The 20768-nt window shown below is 41.9% G+C and overlaps 4 protein-coding genes across 9 annotated transcripts; 1 reads left to right on the plus strand and 3 right to left on the minus strand.

Moving 5' to 3' along the window:
* Nucleotides 1-318: 318 nt before the first annotated feature.
* LOC139608594 (uncharacterized) lies at nt 319-3581 on the minus strand. Of its 4 annotated transcripts, none has more exons than XM_071462531.1 (6): nt 3444-3581; nt 2634-2783; nt 2135-2228; nt 1829-1988; nt 1429-1581; nt 319-601 (listed from the first exon to the last, which is right to left on the minus strand). In XM_071462531.1, exons 2-6 carry the CDS (start codon nt 2756-2758, stop codon nt 423-425), a joined length of 711 nt encoding a protein of 236 aa, XP_071318632.1. In that variant the 5' UTR covers nt 2759-2783; nt 3444-3581; the 3' UTR covers nt 319-422. The 4 variants fall into 4 exon arrangements, with proteins under 4 accessions (XP_071318632.1, XP_071318633.1, XP_071318631.1 ...); XM_071462532.1 differs by having other exon boundaries at nt 3339-3462; XM_071462530.1 differs by lacking the exon at nt 3444-3581 and adding an exon at nt 3174-3326.
* On the plus strand, nt 3009-10539 carry wdr24 (WD repeat domain 24). 2 transcript variants are annotated; one of them, XM_071462525.1, is made up of 11 exons: nt 3009-3081; nt 3967-4085; nt 4386-4870; nt 5517-5694; nt 5860-6532; nt 7248-7360; nt 7446-7573; nt 7693-7797; nt 7923-8260; nt 8419-8603; nt 9830-10539. In XM_071462525.1, exons 3-11 carry the CDS (start codon nt 4390-4392, stop codon nt 9996-9998), a joined length of 2370 nt encoding a protein of 789 aa, XP_071318626.1. In that variant the 5' UTR covers nt 3009-3081; nt 3967-4085; nt 4386-4389; the 3' UTR covers nt 9999-10539. The 2 variants fall into 2 exon arrangements, with proteins under 2 accessions (XP_071318626.1, XP_071318627.1); XM_071462526.1 differs by lacking the exon at nt 3009-3081 and adding an exon at nt 3516-3653.
* A 1681-nt stretch (nt 10540-12220) lies between these two features.
* Nucleotides 12221-17871, minus strand: anks3 (ankyrin repeat and sterile alpha motif domain containing 3). 2 transcript variants are annotated; one of them, XM_071462528.1, is made up of 16 exons: nt 17798-17871; nt 17195-17392; nt 16913-17111; nt 16390-16511; nt 16224-16305; nt 15955-16072; nt 15734-15865; nt 15332-15457; nt 15034-15149; nt 14784-14948; nt 14537-14661; nt 14313-14454; nt 13939-14191; nt 13776-13841; nt 13590-13682; nt 12221-13496 (listed from the first exon to the last, which is right to left on the minus strand). In XM_071462528.1, the coding sequence occupies exons 2-15, from the start codon at nt 17359-17361 to the stop codon at nt 13600-13602; spliced, it is 1896 nt and encodes a 631-aa protein (XP_071318629.1). In that variant the 5' UTR covers nt 17362-17392; nt 17798-17871; the 3' UTR covers nt 12221-13496; nt 13590-13599. The 2 variants fall into 2 exon arrangements, with proteins under 2 accessions (XP_071318629.1, XP_071318628.1); XM_071462527.1 differs by having other exon boundaries at nt 15716-15865; nt 17798-17864.
* Nucleotides 17872-18434: 563 nt separating this feature from the next.
* cunh8orf33 (chromosome unknown C8orf33 homolog) lies at nt 18435-20609 on the minus strand. Its single transcript, XM_071462547.1, has 6 exons — nt 20558-20609; nt 20348-20410; nt 19588-20054; nt 19402-19492; nt 18988-19134; nt 18435-18863 (listed from the first exon to the last, which is right to left on the minus strand). Exons 2-6 carry the CDS (start codon nt 20373-20375, stop codon nt 18649-18651), a joined length of 948 nt encoding a protein of 315 aa, XP_071318648.1. The 5' UTR covers nt 20376-20410; nt 20558-20609; the 3' UTR covers nt 18435-18648.
* Between the last annotated feature and the right edge of the window lie 159 nt (nt 20610-20768).

Below are 20768 nucleotides of genomic sequence, written 5' to 3' on the forward strand. Positions count from 1 at the left end.
AAGCAATTTGCAACAATTTTGATCATATTTAAGGCACACATAACTCCTGATATGTAAATATTTCCTGGTATTTTAAGTTTTGATCATTGGTTGGACAAAAAACAAAAAAAAAATATTTGAAGATGTGGCCTTGGCTTTCAGTTATGGAAATTTTTACTGCTTGATTAACTATGGGCTTGATAGGCTATATGATTAATCAATTAATTATTATTACTTAATTATATATTACTTATTATTATTGCTTAATTATATATATATATATATATATATATATATATATAAAATTGTTGTCAACAACACCAACACCAACAAAACTACTCTGTGTTCTTGCTTTGGTCTTTATTATTTTTGGAAAAATATAAAAACTGACGAACATTAAAGCAAATTTAATGTAAGAAAAAACACTGTATAACATCTCGTCATCATCTTGTTTTGAGCTTCTTTCTTGGTCTTTGGTCAGTGTCAGGGTCTGAGCGCTTCTCTGCTGCACCGCCCGTCAAATCAACATCCTTCACAAGTGGGAGCTGCTGCTGAGTGGCTATGGTCATCGCCCACAAACACAGCTCCAGCCTGTGGGGTGTCCAGTCCTGCTGGGGATCCGCTGAGGACGAGAGGGCAGGCCAGAGAATGGTATCAGCACAGAATATTAGGGCAAGTTTATTTATATAGCTCCATTCAATACAGTGTCTTTAACCCCACTGGAAGTTATTGTTTCCCAGCAAATTTAATGTGGACTTTTTTTGACACTGTTCAATAGAACAAGACCCTTTAAAGTGTCTTTTTCTGTTCATCACTGTCAAAAAATGATATTAAATCACCCTTGGTTCATTGTCGTAAAACATAACATGGTAATTCCCATTTTTACAGACAGGGTAAAAGACAAATAAATGGTCCTTTTAATACAAAAAAAAATTATACAAAAAAATTTTTAATAAAAAGAATATTTTACTAAGATAAAGAATGTGTTAAATTTGAACAAAACAGATTAACCAAGAGAATAAAAACTAAAGTTCAGTGCAAGATAAGAATGAATACAATGAAATTTAATTTATTATAAGGCAAAGGCAAACATGAAAGTTTTAAACCTTAAATTAAAAGAGATTAGAGTTGGAGCAGGTTTTCTGGGAGTTTATTTCAGACGCGGTTCATTAAAACAGAACGCTGCTTCTTCAGTTTTTGTTTTGACCCAGGGGACAGCGGGCAGACCTGCTCCAAACCATCTGAGAGGTCTCAGAAATGTATTTTGAGCTTAAACCCTCTCAGTATCTTATAAACCAATAGTAGTATTTTATTTTGTAGTAGTAGGCAAGTCATGTTATGTGTGCTAAATCAACAATGCAAAAACAGGTGGACTAAACTGTGATACCACAAAATACAACAAAAGCAGACCTAATTGTAAACACCCATGTGTCCTTGTCATTATCTCACCTTTGTTTAGTTTTTCAGTCTGCTCAACCATCTTTTCCAGGTAAAGAGCGTAATGCTTGGCTGTGTACTGGATGGGCTTTAGTCCCGGTACACTCTCCATGGCTTCATCAGACATGAATGCAGTCTGTTCTGGAGCTCCTGCTGCCAACACAGCTGGAACAAAATGGACAGTCAGTCAGCCCCAAGCCAAGCTGGATGTAGCCATGATGTGCATTCAAACTAATTAAATAGAGAGCAGGGAGTCCCAGCCACGCAGTCCATCAGTATAAGCACTATTATCTACACTTATTGAGAAGGAACAGAGACGTTTTATTAGGATGAATTCTTAGACTTTTATCAATTTGCCGACAGAGGGTTCGGCACAGTGTCTTTAGAGACAGAATACAGATGCTGTGCTAACCTGAAGCGGTGGCTGGGCCGACTCCTTTCAGAGAGCTGAGCTCTGCAATCGCTGCCTGCACATCAGGCAGGAGGTTGAAGGCCTTTCTGGAACATTTCTCCACAGTATCCTCGCTGTTGGATGCCACCAGCTGCTGCAGCCTCGGCCTGAACTTCCCTCTCTGCGGAAAAGCAGACAGAGCTGCTCACTGATACAGCTGAGTGCTGTGAGACTGTCAGTGCACACCCACACAAGACAAATATCTTTTGTGTGGGTGTGTTTAAGTTTCTTGGGATTATTATGATTTAGTGTCTAGACTTTACTCACAGTGAGCTTCCACTCCATCAGTTTCACCAGTTCTGACAGGGTGACATGTTTGTCAGGTCGACTTGAAATGAGTGTGGGCAGCTCCTCTTGGTACCTAACCACGGATACACACAGATCTAAATCACCTTTAATCTCATGCTTGTAGCAAGGCAGACAAAACTCAATTCATAAAGCAGATTTCAAAAACCAGATATTCAGTACTGTGCAAAAGTCCAAAATTCCTTTGGCAATATGACAACAAGCCAAAACATAAAGCCAAAGTCATAAATAACTATTTTATGAGTTGGGATTGTTTTCAAGGTCAAGAATGAACTTGTGCATACTTGTACTGTACTTTTGTGTATGTCATAGCCAAACACTGCTACGTTAAATCAATTTTATAACATACTGAGAGGACAGACATTTCAATATGAAATGCTATTGTGAGTTTACATCTCTCTTTATGAAGCTGAGTGTGATGTTTTGTTAGTGTAGCTCTGAGGTGGATAAAGAGGATTACCACTTGTCAAGGTTCAGCAGCTTTCCAGGTTTCTTGCCTTTGGCTTTGGCCTCCACTACATCCCAGTACTTCTCATGCACACTCTTCCATGCAGCTGGCTCCTCACAGGCAAACAGACCACTCATGGCAGCAGAGGGCTCACACCATCACCTATAAGCAATGCAAACATTAGTTGAATGCACTGTACGTTTGTAAAACCTTTGTTTTACAGGATTATACCATTAAACCTATATTATTTTCACTTAAACTGCCTCAATTTGATCCAACAAACCAGGTTTTGAGACATCTAAAACAAAAACAAAGCCACCAGGTGCCTGATCGTCTCCAATAAACTCCTGAATGAACTGTAGTATCGTGAGGCTTCCGTTTTAGAACACGGAATTCCCGCGAGATTATGGCACAAACTATCACATCCGGTATCGGAAGCAACGAACAACAGTTTCACAAGGTTTGTCCCCTAAAATGCTTTGGTATTTACTTTGTTACACCCATTTACTTAATATAATGCATTTTTCAAAGTTCTCTTAATGTCTGACATACGTGTGAAACGCGTTTCGTCTTTGAAAAAGTGCTCGGTAGCGACGTTAGCCAGCTAGCATTAGCATCACATTCCAGTCGTGTTTATGGTGCAGCGACACTGAAGTGTGACTTGAGCTGTTGAACAAAACTGACAGAGTTAACGGACATACAGAGCTGCAGTTTAACCTTATTTTAGAGTAAGACGAAGCGCCTGCAGAGCACGAAACCACGGGTGTAGGAGGGTAAAAGTGCCCACCTCTCACTGTGTATGGTGTCTGTGCACAAACTTACATGGGTGGGCAGGTTCTCCCACTCTGTTGGGTTAGCTCGTTTTCTTCTCCACTGTATCATCATAGCCTCACATGAGCACCAAGCAGCTATTAATCAATCAGCAGCTCGGAGTAGGGGGTGAAAAAAACACATGCATGCTTTCAGCCAAGCGGAATTTCATTGCGGTAGAAAGACACGACAGAGGTGAATAAATAGTACGGGCACCTGAAGGTATTTAAAACTTGCAACTTAAAAGAATAATATGTTAAATAACACAGCAGGAAAGTAGCAATGTTTTCACTCTGTGCTGTTGGATATTTTTAGTTTCATCAAGTGAATAACCAAGAAATATTTAACATCTTGTTGTAGCTTACATTTATGTAAAGATGCTCAGTTGATATAATTGAATGTGAAAGTTGCAGCGTAATTCCACATTGATCAGCGTTTTGATATTATTTATAAATGTTCATATCTCTTTGATAGAGAGTGTCATTTCTGACTGATTCTTTTTTTCCCGCCTAATATGAAATATCTGTAAACCCAGATTGTATCGCTGTGTTGCTCACATGCCAGTCTGCCACTAGCAAGTTGGCTCACATGGGAGCACATGAGAAGGACTCTGTGCTGCTGCAGATATTGAAGAAGCCGGCAGGTCTTCACCAAGTAAGTACTGCAGCCATTTCACTGTCTGACATATTACAGTATCTACATTACTGTTCATTAATTGCATTGTTGCAGGCTGCCTTCCCTCCTTCCTTTGCTAAGGACTGTGTAAATTTAAAGTTTTACTTTGCTAGAGTGCCACCCTCTGGTGGATCTTTGGACTGTCACATGATTTTTACAGCTGGCATGTGTAAAAGTAACCACAGCAACTAACAAGTGAATGTGTGGTTCGTCTGATGGATCTTCGCCACTTTTATTGTCCCTGACCTCTTGAAAAAAAATCACTGTTTTCTGCACCAGGAACATGGAGAAGATGTCACGGGTTACCACAGCTCTCGGCAGCAATGCCATCAGTGGCCGAACTATGTTCTGCCACCTGGACGCTCCTGCCAATGCCATCAGCGTGTGCCGTGACGCCACGCAGGTGGTGGTAGCTGGCCGCAACATCTTCAAGATCTACGCACTGGAGGAGGAGCAGTTTGTGGAGAAACTGAATCTCCGTGTTGGCCGCAAACCCTCGCTCAACTTCAGCTGCGCAGATGTAATGTGGCACCAGATGGAGGAGAACCTGCTGGCCACGGCTGCCACCAATGGGGCGGTGGTCACCTGGAACCTGGGAAAACCCTCTCGCAACAAGCAGGACCAGCTGTTTACTGAGCACAAACGCACTGTCAACAAGGTGTGCTTCCACCCCACAGAAGTTTACATGCTGCTAAGTGGCTCGCAGGATGGCTTCATGAAGTGCTTCGATCTGCGCAAGAAGGAATCTGTCAGCACTTTCTCTGGTAATAATATTAGGCTGGTAATGTAATCTAATTCTACTAATCTAAGAATCTAATTTAATACAGTATTAGATTGTAATGATTTCTTCGCATTAAATATAACCTCTGACTTCGTTGCATGAAAAAGAACTGTGCAGCAATGGTATCAGTTTCATCTTGATGTCTTTTCAGTGAGTGATTATGTTGAACTTAGTGAAGTTTACTGAAATATTTTGAACTTCCACACCAGTGGGATGGGGAAAGAAGTAACACTCCCCCTGTGAACAATGAAGAAATAAACTATATCAACTCTTACTTTTCTTCATATATCCCGATATCTCAACAAGTACCACACACAACACCCTCTCTCCTGGGATGTCTCTGGTTTTAGTGCAGTACAGTGTTGAATTCTAGGGATGTCATAGCACTGCTATTTGTAATGTTAGAAACTTAAGCCAAGCAGTTTTTTTTCTCTTTATAATAAAAGAGTGATTTATACTTTTAACTGAACAAAGAAATATCTCCAGTTTCAGACTAATAACACAGATGTAAGATACTGTAAGATCACTCCATACTCATATTAAAAAATGTCTTTCTCCTTATCATTCCACTTTTTTTTTTTATCCTCTAATGTCCTTTTTCATTTTTTTTTTTGCACCCTTTCCTATAGGTCAGTCTGAAAGTGTAAGGGACGTCCAGTTCAGCATGAAAGATTATTTCACATTTGCTGCATCCTTTGAGAATGGCAACGTCCAGCTGTGGGACATCAGGCGACCGGACCGCTATGAGCGAATGTTCACCGCCCACACTGGCCCTGTGTTCTGCTGCGACTGGCACCCTGATGACAGGTTAGAAATATGACATATGACACAAACCAAGAGAAAAATTAGTATATTAGCATGTATACTTGTTGTTGGGTTGTTGTTGGTGTTTAAGGAAGCACAGCACTTATTTATCCTAGCACGATTTATTATTATTGTTATTTGTTAATAGCTTTCCACCTTCTATTTTAGGGGGTGGCTGGCCACAGGTGGCAGAGACAAGATGGTGAAGGTCTGGGACATGACCACTAACAGGGCCAAGGAGATCTACTGTGTCCAGACGATCGCCTCAGTGGCACGAGTCAAGTGGCGTCCTGAGAGAAAGTTTCATCTGGCCACCTGCTCCATGATGGTGGACCACAACATCTATGTGTGGGACATTCGCAGGCCTTTCATTCCCTTCGCCACCTTTGAGGAACACAAAGATGTGACCACGGGTATCGTGTGGCGCCACCAACATGACCCTCATTTTCTGCTCTCTGGTTCTAAGGACAGTACGCTCTACCAGCATATGTTCAAAGACGCCACTCGTCCCGTGGATAAGGCCAACCCTGAGGGTCTGTGCTTTGGACTGTTTGGTGACTTGGCCTTTGCAGCCAAGGAGAGTCTGATCAGCAGTGACGCCAACAGAAAGCCTTACCCTGGAGGCGACCGCCGCTACCCCATCTTTTTCTTCAAGAAGCCCGACCCGACAGAACAGTTTGCTCATGTGTCCAGTGCCCTTAGCGTCTTTGAGACAGACTTGGACAGTAACCGCATGGACTGGTTTGTCAAGACAGCACAACTCTACCTCCTCAGTGGGAAGCCGTTTGCTGAGCTGTGTGATCACAATGCCAAGGTGGCCCGCGAGCTGAAAAGACCTCAGGTCAGATCAATGCATGAACAAATTTACATTTACATTTACCCATTTGGTAGATGCTTTTATCCAAAACGACTTACAAGTGAAGGATTTGCGCTCAGTGCTTTGGTTTTGATTTTGTCAATTTAAATGGAAACTTAACAGACTATGAAATTACTTTTCAAGTATGACAAGTACTTTTCTTAAAAGTAATGAATTACTCATTGGAGAAGTATTTAAGTGCACTAAGGCTGTGACAAATGTGGAGATTTATTGTTTGGTCTAAAGATGTCAGTAAATAAAAATAGGAACAAAAAAATCCCTGTCACAAGTTCCCATAGCCCAGTCTTAAAATATCTTGTTTTGTCTGACCAGCATTAAACAACAATCATCAAACACTTAGACAACATGAATATACTCACATTGGAGAACGTGGAACCTGCTAGGGTTACTTGCATTAATTGAGTGGACTGAAACCCACCCACAATATTAGCCATATTGCAGTAATGAAAAACACTTTCTTTTAAGGTTTCACGGTAAAGATAGAGCCTTGAGTATTTTGAACTTTAGCTGGGTTATTTATAAACATTTCAATTTTAATTTATATATTTCCAGCACACAAAGGCAAAACACACTGAACTGAATCATTAGTTCATGACTAAGAAAACATAACATTAGATCTGTAATTTTAATGTGTTACCAAAACTGTAGCCATATTCTACTTTTTCTCTTTAATTTAAAGGTTTCCACAACATGGACCATGCTGAGAATCATGTTTTCCGACCCAGCAAACCTCACAGCGTCTGGTCCAAACCACAACCTCAGTAAACTGGGAACTTTGCCTTTAATGAACAGGTAAATATGCTTTTTGGTGTGTGCCATTACAGAACTATATTGCAAGTTGTTTACAGCCTAAAATTGATGTACATTATGTTTTCAGTTTCAGCATGAAGGAAATGGGCTCAGGGATGGGCACAGAGAGCAGACTGGAGCGCAGTAAAGGTGAAAGCAGACAGGACAGCATGCACTTGGAGCCTGGAAACTTGCACATCACCAATAATAATGAAGGTGAGAGTTGTCATTAAAAGTCTGAGAAGCTAAACTGAACATTGAAAAGATCTTAATGCTCTAACGTTGCCTCTCCAGTAGTCATCATTTGTATAATTAATGGATACATTCAATTTCAGAAAATGAGGAGACGGAGGGCAGTGAGGGCCAGGCTGAGTACATGTTTGGTGATGCTGAGTTAGATGATGATGACCTCTATTCGATGGAGCATGACAACCAAACAGGTCAGTCACAGTCTCATCTTTGAGGAAGCTAAAGAGTTGCCTACGTCAGTACCTGCTATTTATAACTGTCTCTGTGCTCAGCATTCTTTTGTCTAATATTATCTCTGCTCCTTTTGTCATGACAGAAGAGCAGGAGTACACGTTGCCCCAGGAGGCCTTCCAGCTACGTCACGAGATCATGGATAACCCATCTGCTCCTGAGCACCTTCAACAGGACAAGGCTGACTCCCCACATGTCAGTGGCAACGAGGCAGAGGTCACTTGTCTGACACCCATCGAGTCCTTTTCTCTCATTTCCATTTCTCAGCCGCTGTTCAGCCCACATCTACCTGCCAGCTTTTTCTGCCCCATTGTGCGGGAGATGCTGAGCTACTACGCTGAGCAGGGCGATGTGCAGATGGCCGTATCTGTGCTTATCGTCTTGGGGGACCGGATCCGTAAAGAGATCGATGACCTCACCCAGGTCAGATAGAAAAAGACACTGGTGTCTTGCTCAGTGTTGTAAAAACTGCATTTCATGTCTAATGTATTTACACCAAGTCTTGAAATTACCCCATTGCACTTTGGAAAAAGTAAACAGACAAAACAGGAAACCCTGAGCAAGTTGTGTTTCCATTTCAGGAGCACTGGTACATGTCCTACATAGACCTGCTGCAGCGGTTTGAGTTGTGGAACGTGTCCAATGAGGTCATCAAGCTGAGTACGTGCAGCGCCATCACCTGCCTGAACCAGGCATCTACAACACTGCACATCAACTGCAGCAACTGCAAGCGGCCAATGAGCAACAAGGGCTGGATCTGTGACAGGTATGAAAACTGCACCATTTACTGTTAGACAGCGAAGTATAAGTTCAGTATGTGATGGCAAGTTTACACCCAATCTTTGTATAATTACCATAAGGTGGGCTTTCTCTGACATGTGAAGTAAAGACCATATTTAATATGAACCCTGTTGCCTTTGCTTGAATGCAGTAAAACTACTTACTTATACCGGAACTTTTTTAAAACTGAAATGAGCATAAATAAGTAGTTCTTGTTATGAAACATGTAGAAATTTGAACATTAGTTTGATCTTTTGGAAACTATGCTTATTCACTTTCTTGTCAAGTGAGTTAGATAAAAAGATTGACACCACATGTCTGTACACTAAATACGAAGTTACCGCCAGTGGATAGCTAATTAAGCTTAGCTTAGCATCAAGACTTGAAAGAGTGGAAAGTAACTTGCCTGGCTTTGTCCAAAGGTAAGACAATCGACCTACTAACACCTAAAGGTCACTCTTTAACATGTATTTTGTTGGTTTAATCTGTACAACAATTAAAGTGTAAAAATGACAAATCTTACCCACCGCTGGTGTGATTTGACATTTTTACTACCAGTATATTGAGTGCAATTCCTGTGTATACTGCTGATTATGTGAATATGTCACACTGGGAGAAATTGAACTACAGCGAAGCTACTGTAGGGAAAAAGATACTTAGAAAAAATACTTCAAATCGACAATGTACATGTCATAACATAAGCCAAAAAAATAAAAAATACTCCATTATTTATGACTTTTACAATAACTGCTTAAGTATGGCCATGGTGATTCTTCCTCAGACAGAGATTTGGGAGGTTTATCCATGATGATGATGTAGATGTGTGACCACTGAGCAATGCCCTTTGGCTTTTGCACATCCACAAGACAAAGACTAAGTGTGTGGTATTGACAGCCTGACAAATGCATTGCCTGGTGGTCAGGGTGAAAGAGAGAGAAGCAATGGTAAAAAATAATAATAATAATCATCATTCTTTTCCTTTTATGGTCAAGAATTGTTTGTAGTTGAAGTAGTTACTACACAATAACGGCAAAAAGTAATTTAACTGCTTGAATCAATATACATGTATGAATGTAGTTGAATTACCAGCAAGCTTCTGCAAAATGTAGTTAAACTAATAGTTTAATTACATATTGTTCACTACTTCCCAACACTGAATATTTATTTAATTCTGACATGAATCAAGCTCAGACAAGTGCATCTCTCCCTTAGGTGCCACCAGTGTGCCAGTGTATGTGCGGTGTGCCACCACGTGGTGAAGGGACTGTTTGTGTGGTGTCAGGGCTGCAGCCACGGTGGACATCTGGAGCACATAATGAACTGGCTGAAAAGCAGCACTCACTGCCCTGCAGGCTGTGGTCACCTGTGTGAGTACACCTGAGACCATCACACCCAGCGTTCACACAGCTGGTCTTCTGTGGGAGTGGGAATCAGTCCTCACACAGGCCTGGATCATCACACACACACACCACAGACAAAGGAGACATCTTCAGCCCTGGAAAGAAGGACAACTGTGTATGTGAAGTGAGATTAGTCGAAGGTCTGATCTACTGAGTATGAAGGCTGTTCCCAAGCAAACACAATCATGTGTGAATTCACATCGGCACTTGAACTGCTTTTTTGAAGCATTGGTGAAATTGTAAATGAGCAGATGTTACCATAGATATTCAAAGAATTTAACTGTATATTTTTGGAATTCATATTTGCTGCATTTTACATTGTTTTTAAACCCATCAACAAAACCTTGAAGGCTGTACAGCAACAATTGTTCACTCATCTTAAGTGGATTGTTCATGGTTGTACATAATGCCTGTAACTTATTTTAAAGACTGTAGATAATGTTGAGTTAACTTATATGAGAAATAGCTCTTTATTCAGGCAGTACATTAAAGCAATAACTATTGAATTGATAGTTTAAGTTGTCCTGGACCAGTATTGTGTTTTGTACCCTACATCGGCCAGAAAAAGCTTCACTTTGCAGCATCATTCACATGTATAGTAGTATCGTACACCTGGCAGCTGCCCAGTACACCCAGTCCCGGTGGAACAGTGTGGGTAAAACGTCTTGCTCGAGAGCAGCTTAGTGGGAAGAAAAAACACAACTTATTCATTTTCCTCAAACACACTCTTCTCTCATGGGCCCAGAAATCCCAACTGGCAGCCCGCCAACATCTCTAGCCTCTAGTGCAACAGCTAGACACAATGTGTGCTGCTCGGAGTAACAGTCATTTGCTTGTCATGGTGTGTGTATCTCACCACTGGTGAGATACACAAAGAAATAGTGTAGAAGCCTGCAGAGACAAGTCCTGTCCTGATAAACCTCAACAGAACAGCTTTGTCCTGGGTGAAATTTGAATGTTACTACAGGAACCCCTGCTACATCCAGTACTGTGTAGCCTGATGACAAATGGTTGGAGGATTTTACATAGAGTTGTCAGCTCCACTGGCAGACTTTCATGAGATGAGTAAATTATCATAGAGATGCAGAATATTTTATCAGTACAGTCTCAACTCTCAACACTGATGTTTATTTGGAAACATTTACATTCTGGATGCTACTCAACATCACAAGTGTTGGTTTCACCCACTCCTGTCTGTAAATCAGCAGCAGAACATCACTACAGGTGATAACCCACTGGCCCTTGATCTTATTTACTGAAAATTCAGCTTGGTTTTATTGACATTATAAGCTTCCTGGATTCTGGCACACCAAACAGAAAAGCTTTCACAGATTTCAGAATGCATACAAATAAACAAAATGTAATCCCACACAGCAATACAGCCATATGACACGATGTTTTGTGTGCTTTGGTTATTTTAAATTTTATACCACTTGCTTTTTCAACAAATTTGAATGGAACATAAACTATCTTGCATGCGTGGTTAGTGAACAGCACTAAACATAAAAGATCAGGACCCATCCCCATTTTTATAGCAGTTTAACTCAACATTAGCACAATAATCTATATTTCCCATTTAACCAGTGTTGTAGTAAATTGATATTTCAGTTTCAGTCCATTACAAGGGCAGAGCAGTGATGTACAAGCTGGATGCAGTCTGTGCTCATTTAAAAACCTGCAGGCTGGAGGCTGCTCTATCTGGATCAGCTGCTAACGCCAAACTCAGCCAACATCCATATCGTGCCAAGGTTGTTACCGAGCAGCAACTGTCATCACATCGATTTACCGCCAAGGCCACGGGCACAATAGAGGATTTTCAGTTGTACTCTGTATGAGGACATCCCAACAATCAGGGGAATCCCTAACCCTCAGGCTCAGTCCACACAGAACTGCCCTGTAATGTTAATGGATTAACTATTGACAACATCCTGCCAGACTCATCTGAACCACCTGATCAGATCAAATATCTGGACAGGACAGAGGACAGGACCTGGAGTTTGTGAAAATTCCCAGAGTGAAGAGAAACACTACTCAGAGTTGGTTAAAAAGACCAACACTTAAAACATAAATGTCTCTTATAATCCCCTTAAGTTTGATACAGAGTCCAGTGAGCACCATAAATCAAATTAGATGGAGGTCAAAACAAATGTTAAAATACTGAAAGCAAATTATTAGTGACAGATATCCACACCATATACCAATCTTTAGGCAAGTTTTTTTATATTTTATTTCATGAATTTGAATTCAAAAGGCATAAAGTCATGAATAATTTTGCAGTTTTCTGCTGCTGTCTTCCAAGTTCCCAAATTAAACTCTCATAGAAAAGTAATTGTTGGATATAGCAGACTAAAACATATAGATATCAGCTGTCTTTCTTCCCACTGTTATTTATGTTGTCCTAATACATGCTGTACGTGGGCATAAACATGTGAAGCTCAGAAAAAAATTCCACATAAATTGTCTTTCTTACAAGGATCTGCTTTAACATCTGATTACACCCTGAAATACATTTCAATAAAACATTTCTGTTTAATTTATATGTAGTGTATCTGTCAATTTAAAACAAGTAGAAATATGACAGTATTAAAAAAATTAACTTCCAGGCGACTGGGTTTTAATTTTAGTCCAAATACGACAAAGAATATCCAGCATTTTAAAGAGTTGGGAGGATTTCAGGGTAAAACAGATCCTGTTCTGGAAGATACACAATAAATCCACCAGATAGTACCTAACCTCTTGGTAGCATCACTGACTGAAATCTGGACCTGGACTTTCAATCATTTGTGCTTTGACAAAGAAACCTAAACTGCTATTTTGCTATAAAAATGTTTCCGTTTTGAAATTATTTAATTTTACCCAAAACTTTTGTGTTGCGGTAACTGATTAAATGTATTCAAGTGTATTCAAGTTTCAGTTTTTTCTTGGTTAGGATCTTTAGCTCATCAAAATGCATTCAGCAGGACGTTATTTTCAAACAGCATGAAAATGCGAAGATTTCATTCAAATCATAAAGAATCACTCTGCAGAACGTATTTGAACTAAACAGACTACTTCTCTACTTTAAAAAAAAATGTGCCTCTTCATCTGGTGGTGTGAACTTAATTTAAACCACATTTCATATAGGAAGAGAGTACAGTTTTGTATAAATGCTTCACAGTATTCCAGCGACTGATCCACAATCAGTCCGTCCTCCTCTCTGTGCATATTCACAACCCAGCTACTGGAGTCCAGTATTCACCAGCACAAACGTGTGAGGGTCAGGTACCCTTCCTGCCTGCTTGTCGTTTCCCTGCAGCGGCCGCCGCTGCCCTTGGCCTTGTCCACATCTGGCAGGCTCTGGTCCATCAGCCAATCCCAGAGGGGCAGCAGGTCGGCTGCTTCGAGTCCGGGAAGGCTGGCCTGGTCTTTGACCTTCTCCCATTTCAGTGAGATTGTTCGGGGTGGTTAAATCACCCTCCGTCGAATATTGGCAGAAATCCCTTCAAAAGATAAAAAAAGCAAATTATTTTTTCTTCTTGTAGTGGCCGTAGGATTCATCCAGCACTTGTTGTGCCCATCCAGTAAAGACTCACCTGTAAAAGGCTAAGGCCGCTCCCAGCTATCTGAGACTTTTTCAGGGGCACTCAGTCGCCTCAGATTCTGCAGCACAGTTTGCAGGGTTGCCGCTGTTATAATAAAACAACCAGACACCAGCATAAGCATTAGACTGCCCTGATGACACAACAGCACTTTAATCACTGAGCATTACACCACCTTACCCAGTTCTTCTTCAAAGGAATCCAGCTTCTTCATTAGCTCTACAACCCTGGAACATGTCAGGCCCTCTGCGGCGACAGGGAGATGTAAAATATTACACCTACTTGTCTTTTTTTGAAACCACAAAATGTAAAAGTTGTTTTCCAGGAGAGCACAACAACTCACCTTTGACACCAGTGTCACCTTTTGTTTTGTCTTCCACGCCATCAGTAGTGAGGCTAGAGAGCAGTTCAGCGCGGCAGGTCTTGGCCTTTGCTAGTGTGGCGCTCATGTCCTGAGCCAGCCGGTGGTTCTCCACCAACTCAGCGTGGACCCTCCTCCACGCCATCTTGTCCTCCATCAGGCATCCCTCCATCACAGTGCGCAGCTCCTTCTCTTGAGACACCTGGCTCTGCAGGTTCTCCGCCTCCTCACAGCGCTACAACAAAGAGGGTTAGTCTGTTAGATGTGGGTAAAAGGTTTTCAGTTCCCTCAAGATAGGTCAGAAATGGTTTAGTATTTGTGTGGCAGTCACAGTGAGTATTTGCTTTGTTAGTTACCTTGTGTAGCTGAATGGCCATTTCCTGCATCTCAGCCTCCAGCTGGTCAGCGTAGGCCTGTTCCAGAGCGTCACTGGGTGGCCGGGCGCTGCTGTGCCATCTTGCAATAGCTGAAGTCATCTTACGCTTGGGCCCAAACAATCTGGACAACAAGACAGAATATATTATTTCATGCCATTAGAAAACACAGGGTAAATGAGAAAGAAGGGCCGGAAGACTCTTACGTGATTCCTATTTCTTTGAGATCATTTTCAGTCAGGGTGAGAAATATCCGCAGATCTATGTCTTGCTCTTCGAGTAATGGGAGATACTTTGAGAAGCCGATCTGTTCCAAGAACTCTGCCAGATCCTACATCATAAGAGACCATAGGTCTAGTTAAGAATCAAAGACAGTCCTGAATACACTGCCCATGAACCACACACCATCATGTCACATTACTAATCGATTAAAAACTGCCAACGCGGACACACCTTTGGACCAGTGTAGGAGGGCGGAGGAACAACATATGAGCGCATCCCACAGTTCCCTGTACCACTGGAATGAGCTGCATCGTTGCTTCCATGGCGACTCTTGCCTTTTGAGTGATGACCCTTATTTACTCTGCGAGAGATGCTCTTCTTGCACTGGTCAGAGTCCTGGTGAACAAAGATACATCTCTCTATCACTGCATATAAAAAAAAAAACAAAAAAAAAGTGGGATTTCTGTGCTCTAATGTTCACCTCATTACTCTCCACAGAGCCCTCCCAGTTGAGGCCAGTCACATGAGGCAGGCCTTCGCTGCTGCTACTGCTGCTCCTCATGGTGGGCATGTCATTGTCAAAGAATGGACTGTCATCTGCAGCAGTAACAGAGAAAATATTTGAAATGCTTTGAACGACACCCAGTGCGGTGCCAAAGGATTTCTAAAAACGCCCCACATGTTACTTCACTTTACTAACTGATCGTAACAGTTGCTAATTTATTTCAAAGACACATGTAACTTTTGTCACAAAACACTGGTGGTCGTATGCCTCTCACCTCTGCTGCTGTTGCTCTGGCCGTCCAGGTCGTTGATAGGCGAGGTCACGTCACGGTAGCAGAGGCCCTCGCTCTGCTCACCAATGTCACGGATCATCATGTAGCCTGGCGGCACAGCAGGAGGCTCTGCGAGGGAGAAGGGCAACATTAACAAACTGCCGTCTCACCCATGACTATAATAATGAATGGCAGCATGCCACTTTCTTACAGAATAAAGCTGCATCATCGCAAAATTCAAGGAAAAACTAACGGTACACAAGTAACTGTAAATGTTAATCAACCTCCTTAATGCACAGACTGATTGGATTTTCTTTTTTGAAACGATGTGTAAATTTGACTAACAACTACAACTGGATATATTATGTGCAACAAGCGTGACATTACCACACAGTTTGCTTGTACCTCCTACTTGGAACTTTGCGATGGCCTGAGGCCCATCATGGATGCTAATGCCTTTAGCCCGGTTTCGACTTGGCCTTATCCTCGGGGGTGCACTGTCCGAGTCCTCAGAGGAACTCAGGTCTTCAAAGTGTCCTGACAGGATGGGTCAGAAAATGAAAGACAGAATTACAACTTATTTAGTCAAAACAGACAATTAGAAATTAAGCTGTTGAGACAAGTACCTGGCTTGATCCTTGGAGATCGTGAGTCAATGAGGCCGACGATCTTGGTATAGCCGTACATCATTGCTAGGGCACGGGCAGTCTCTCCTTTAGCATTGCGGTCATCTACTTTAACTTTCTGTTAATGAATAAAACAAAACAAATGTCAGGACCAGAAGGCATGTTGTCAGTAGGACTGCTCCTGCTCTACTTCATGTCATCACACATCCCCAGTGGCAAGTAAGTCTTCTGTGTACATTTTCTGGTGCAGCTCAAAGTAAACTACTCACATGATCGAGGAGGTACTGAACAATGATTTCATGTCCAGAAGCAGCAGCCTCCATCAGGGGAGTGAAGCCAGACCCTGGCTCCCTGTGGATGAAAGAAAAAGTGATGAAAAACTCAGTGTATGGACGGAGTGTTTGCAGTAGTTCTGAGATAAATGAAGACACTCACTTGACATTAGCGTCAGCGTTGTTATCCAGCAGGAACTTGACCATCTGCTGGTGGCCTGTGCTGGTGCAGTGGAACAGAGCAGTCCAGCCCAGAGAGTCCTTCAGTTCCAACTCAGCACCTTGCTTTTGAGGTAAGAAAAACAGAAAGCCTTTCATCTGAATCTGAACTTTTGATTGTACTTCATAGGGAGCATTTATTTTTCATTCATTTTTCAAGATGAAAACCTGCAGAGATTTGAAACTTGTTAGAGGCGGGTAAACCACTTGTTATTTTGCGTAAATTTGGTCGGCCCTCTTTGTCGGAATGTTCTGGGATGGTTCACCATCTGGGTTTTGGGCGTCCAAACAGCAAACATTCGCATAACAAAGCATCGATGGTATTGATATTTGCTTATACTATGCCTTCTGTCACAGATAACAGATGCAATGCAACTCACAAACAAATTAAGTGTCCACATTGTATGGTAATTTTCCATTCAAAGGTAAAACTTAATTGAATTACTGGACACAGAATCATCTTGTACCTGAAGCAGGAAGTATGCAATACTTTCATTGCCACAGCTTGCTGCTAGCATCAGCGGGGTTAGACCTTTGGCAGTGGTAGCGTTTACATTCACACCGGCTTCCAGCAGGAGATTTGCAATGTTGTCATGCCCAATGTACGACGCATACATCAGAGGGGTCCATCCTCCAATGTTCTTGCCATCCAGGTTCACCTCACGCCTGAAAGCAAACCACATCGTTTACGCGTGGTTTGTGGAGGAAAGGTACACATCTGGAGAGAGTCTGCGTATTTATGCACCCACTTTTTGATGCACTCTGCCACCACGTCGTACTGGCCGATGGAGCAGGCGGTGTGGAGATCCAGAGGGACATCCAGCTCCTCGGATCGCAGCGGGGAGTCGCCGAGCCACAGGGAGAGGCTGGCACCCAGCTGCTCCGATTCACTGGCTTCGTCGCTTAGCTCAGACATTGTCCGGCCCTTCACTCGTCCCTCCTGACACCTGAAAACAAGAGGTGGTCTTCTGACTGAGCACCGCCATGACATGTTCAAAACAAACAAACAAAAAAAAAAAAAAAAAAAACCCTGATTTCACAATTTAAAGGACCGTTGTCTGAATATCAGACAGCGACAGCCGCTTAGTATCATAGGGCTTATTTTGTATTAAACACACAGACGACGCGGAATGATACTGGCTTCTGATTTGTGGTTATTTTAAAGTTAATTAATATCTTTACCAGCTCCAGCTAACTCCAAACTTTGCTCTTTTAGCTTGTGTAACGTTAGCTTAGCGTGAAAACGACAACCCCGGGATAAACTTTTCCCCACCATACATCTACACAATGACCTGACGACAACCTAAGCTAGAAAATATTTCACACGACAGACAAATGAGATCAAAACTTACAAGCAACAGGTCGTTTGTTTTCTCAGCGGTTCAAAGTTTTTTGTTTGGTGTGTCACACTCAATTGTGCCCGTGTTGAACCACACCCCGCCCTTTCCTGTCGGACAGATGCTGCTGAACTTTTTTCAAATGCACACACACACTGAAATAGTCTACATCCATATACATATCCAGCGTTTTGTTGTCTTATCTTAAACCGGCAGCATTGCCCTGTGTGAAAATGATCTGGGTTGGTGTGTAGTTCCTTAAAGAATCGACAGTTTTAGTCTGAATTTTGAGAGGTCACACAAAAAAAAAAAAAATCATTGGCAACTACTAATGTCAGGCAATACTATTATGAAGTGGCATTATCTGAGTGTAAACATGTAGCATCATTTCATCATCTCCCTTCACTAGTAACTGTGTATAATATGTATATGGTAATTTCAGCGATCATATTAAAATCTGTGCCAACACAAAAACTTCACTGTGGATTGACCTGACCTCAGTGTTACAGCTGCTGATGAGGAAAACTACATGAAGTTCAAAAGGATTGTTAACTACAAACATACTCTACAAGTTGGGTCCACAAATCATGCCTTACATCTAACTAGTTTGTCACAATGCCACACATTTTTATTGAATAAAAATGAAGCAAACAAAAATACAAAATGATTTATTTAGACGTGGTACAAGCAGCAATCAGTTAAGGGTTTTGAATATTGGCACTCTGATACAATAGTTTTTCTTCCATTGTCTCCATTGCAGCCCCTTGTTTTGTTTACTTTTTGTAGTTTCTATCACAAAGAATGTCCAGGCACAGTCCAACAAAACCTATGGTGAAAAGTATGTCTTTAGGTTTAAAAAAAAAAAATCAGAGAAAATTGAAGCGAAACTCTTCCTTAGAGGGATTAAAGACAAAAGCCGACGTCTCCTCCTGAGTCTCTGGTGTCAGGCCTGTATCCTGGGCTTGAGTTTGCTGTGGGTTCTCCTCTGTGTTTGGGGTCTGGGTTTTGACTTTAGCTCTCCGGTGGAAAACAGACTTCTGTGGGGACTCTGACACCACTTTGACCTGAGCTGATGCAATTTCTGTTGGGAACAGAGAAACCCAATAATTCAGTGCACTGCAACACTTTCACAGTTCAAAGACAGCCATTTTTATAAATGTGCAATTCTTATTGTTCAACTGATTCTACTGCTACAATCCACTCACGGCTCTGAATGAGTTTGAACTGCTTGTTCTTCTCTTCTTCCATTTTTTTCCTGTACTCCCCAGTCATGGCTCTCATCACCTGCCTCTTTTTGGCCAGGGGAGCTTTGGAGCTGCGCAGGGTCTTCAGCGCACGAGAGGCCTCCTCCTCTACAGGTAGAACATATTCAAGGTCACACCTCAAAGCAATCCAGTATCTGACACATTTAATTAGTTATATTCAGGCCTAAATCACATTTACAGCTCGTATTAACAGATCATATGTATCTGGATAGTTTATCTAGATAATGACATCTAATCACAGGCCTTTGCATTTACCTCTCTGTGTTTAGAAGGTTTACCCTGCTATACTCATGCTACACACAATACAGTATACAATACAGATCCTATGTTGTGTTAGGTTGACATCACACTAACTCTGTTTTGGTGTGCCCTTCTGGGTTCTCATTCCCAGCTCAAGCTGCTCGATGCACCAGTCCAGCTGTCTGTTCAGCTGCTCTTCTGCGCTCTGAAACACACAGTCACATTCAGATCATCGCATCATCCTCAAATCAATTAATCAATCAGGCGCATTTACTTTAGAGGGAACAATTTCACACTGACCAGCTGCGTGTCTTCACCTCCTTGACTCTCTTCAGCTGGCATCTGCTGTGCCTCAGTGCTATCTGAGTCTTTATTCTTTCCAGATTTCTTCTTCTTCTTCTTCTTTGCTTTGGATTGCACCGGCAGTTCAGGTGGAGACTTAACCTCCTGCGATGAGGAAGGCTTTTCCCCTTGGACATTCTGTTGGTTTCCTGGAGAGGACGTGTCTGGGGTCTCTGCTGTCTCCATGTCTTCTACAGGTGTAACATCAGGGATTTGGAAATTGAAGGCAAAAGCAGATCCCTCCCCGGTAAAGGATATCTGGCTCCGTGCTGACTCCGTCCTGTCTGACGGAGATGTTTTCTCCTCAAGTGCTGGAGAGCAGTCGGGGAGGAAGTTGAACCTGAAGGTGTTGTCGCTGCGAGCCCAGAGGGGTCTCTCAGCTCTGCCTTCAGCAGAAGCGGAGCTGTCCGACTTCGGCTCAATATCTGTTGAATAAACAGACCCACAAACCTGAAAGCAACTTACTTTTGAGGGCACTGGGTTGATTTTGAATTGCATCAACTGTCTTTCTGATTCTTTAATTGTAACAGATACAGACAAATGTGCAACACACAGTATCATGAATGAAGACGTTTAAAGCTACTAATGAGTCGAGTTCATTTCAATTAAATCAAATAGTGTGGCACTCAAACCATTGAAATGCACGTTTTGGCGCCAAAAACGACAGATACTAGACCATATGCTTACATGAAAGACATGTAATTGAATTGTAATGTACCTATGAACAGCAGCCTTTGCTCGGCCATGCTGACTCTTCCAGTGTTGCAGGTTTCCTCTTCGACTATTTAACGAGAGGCCTCGGCAGTAAAGACATGCTCCGTGGAACAGGCACAAGTTTTTAAAATACTCCTGTTTTCTTAATCTCCATCAAATCATATTGTTTTCGACAACCAAAATATGTTTTCTGAACTGTCTGGGGACAACTTACCTCCGGTGCGTCAGAGGAATAGGTCCGTCTAGTGCTGTTTCCGTAATTCTTGTCGTTCCGCTCGGTGATTGTTTCCGTTGGTAGATACGACTTCTTCATTTGTATATAATTTATCTTTTATAAAAATGTTTCATCAACACAAACCAAAAAATAAGCAACCTTTACAGACTGATCTGATGTTATCCATAGATGAAAAGTAGGGGAAAGGGTC

The sequence above is a fragment of the Trachinotus anak genome, unplaced genomic scaffold (genome assembly GCF_046630095.1).
Source record: "Trachinotus anak isolate AG129_WGS33_773 ecotype Australia unplaced genomic scaffold, CSIRO_AGI_Tana_v1 ptg000025l, whole genome shotgun sequence".
Classification (NCBI taxonomy): domain Eukaryota; kingdom Metazoa; phylum Chordata; class Actinopteri; order Carangiformes; family Carangidae; genus Trachinotus; species Trachinotus anak.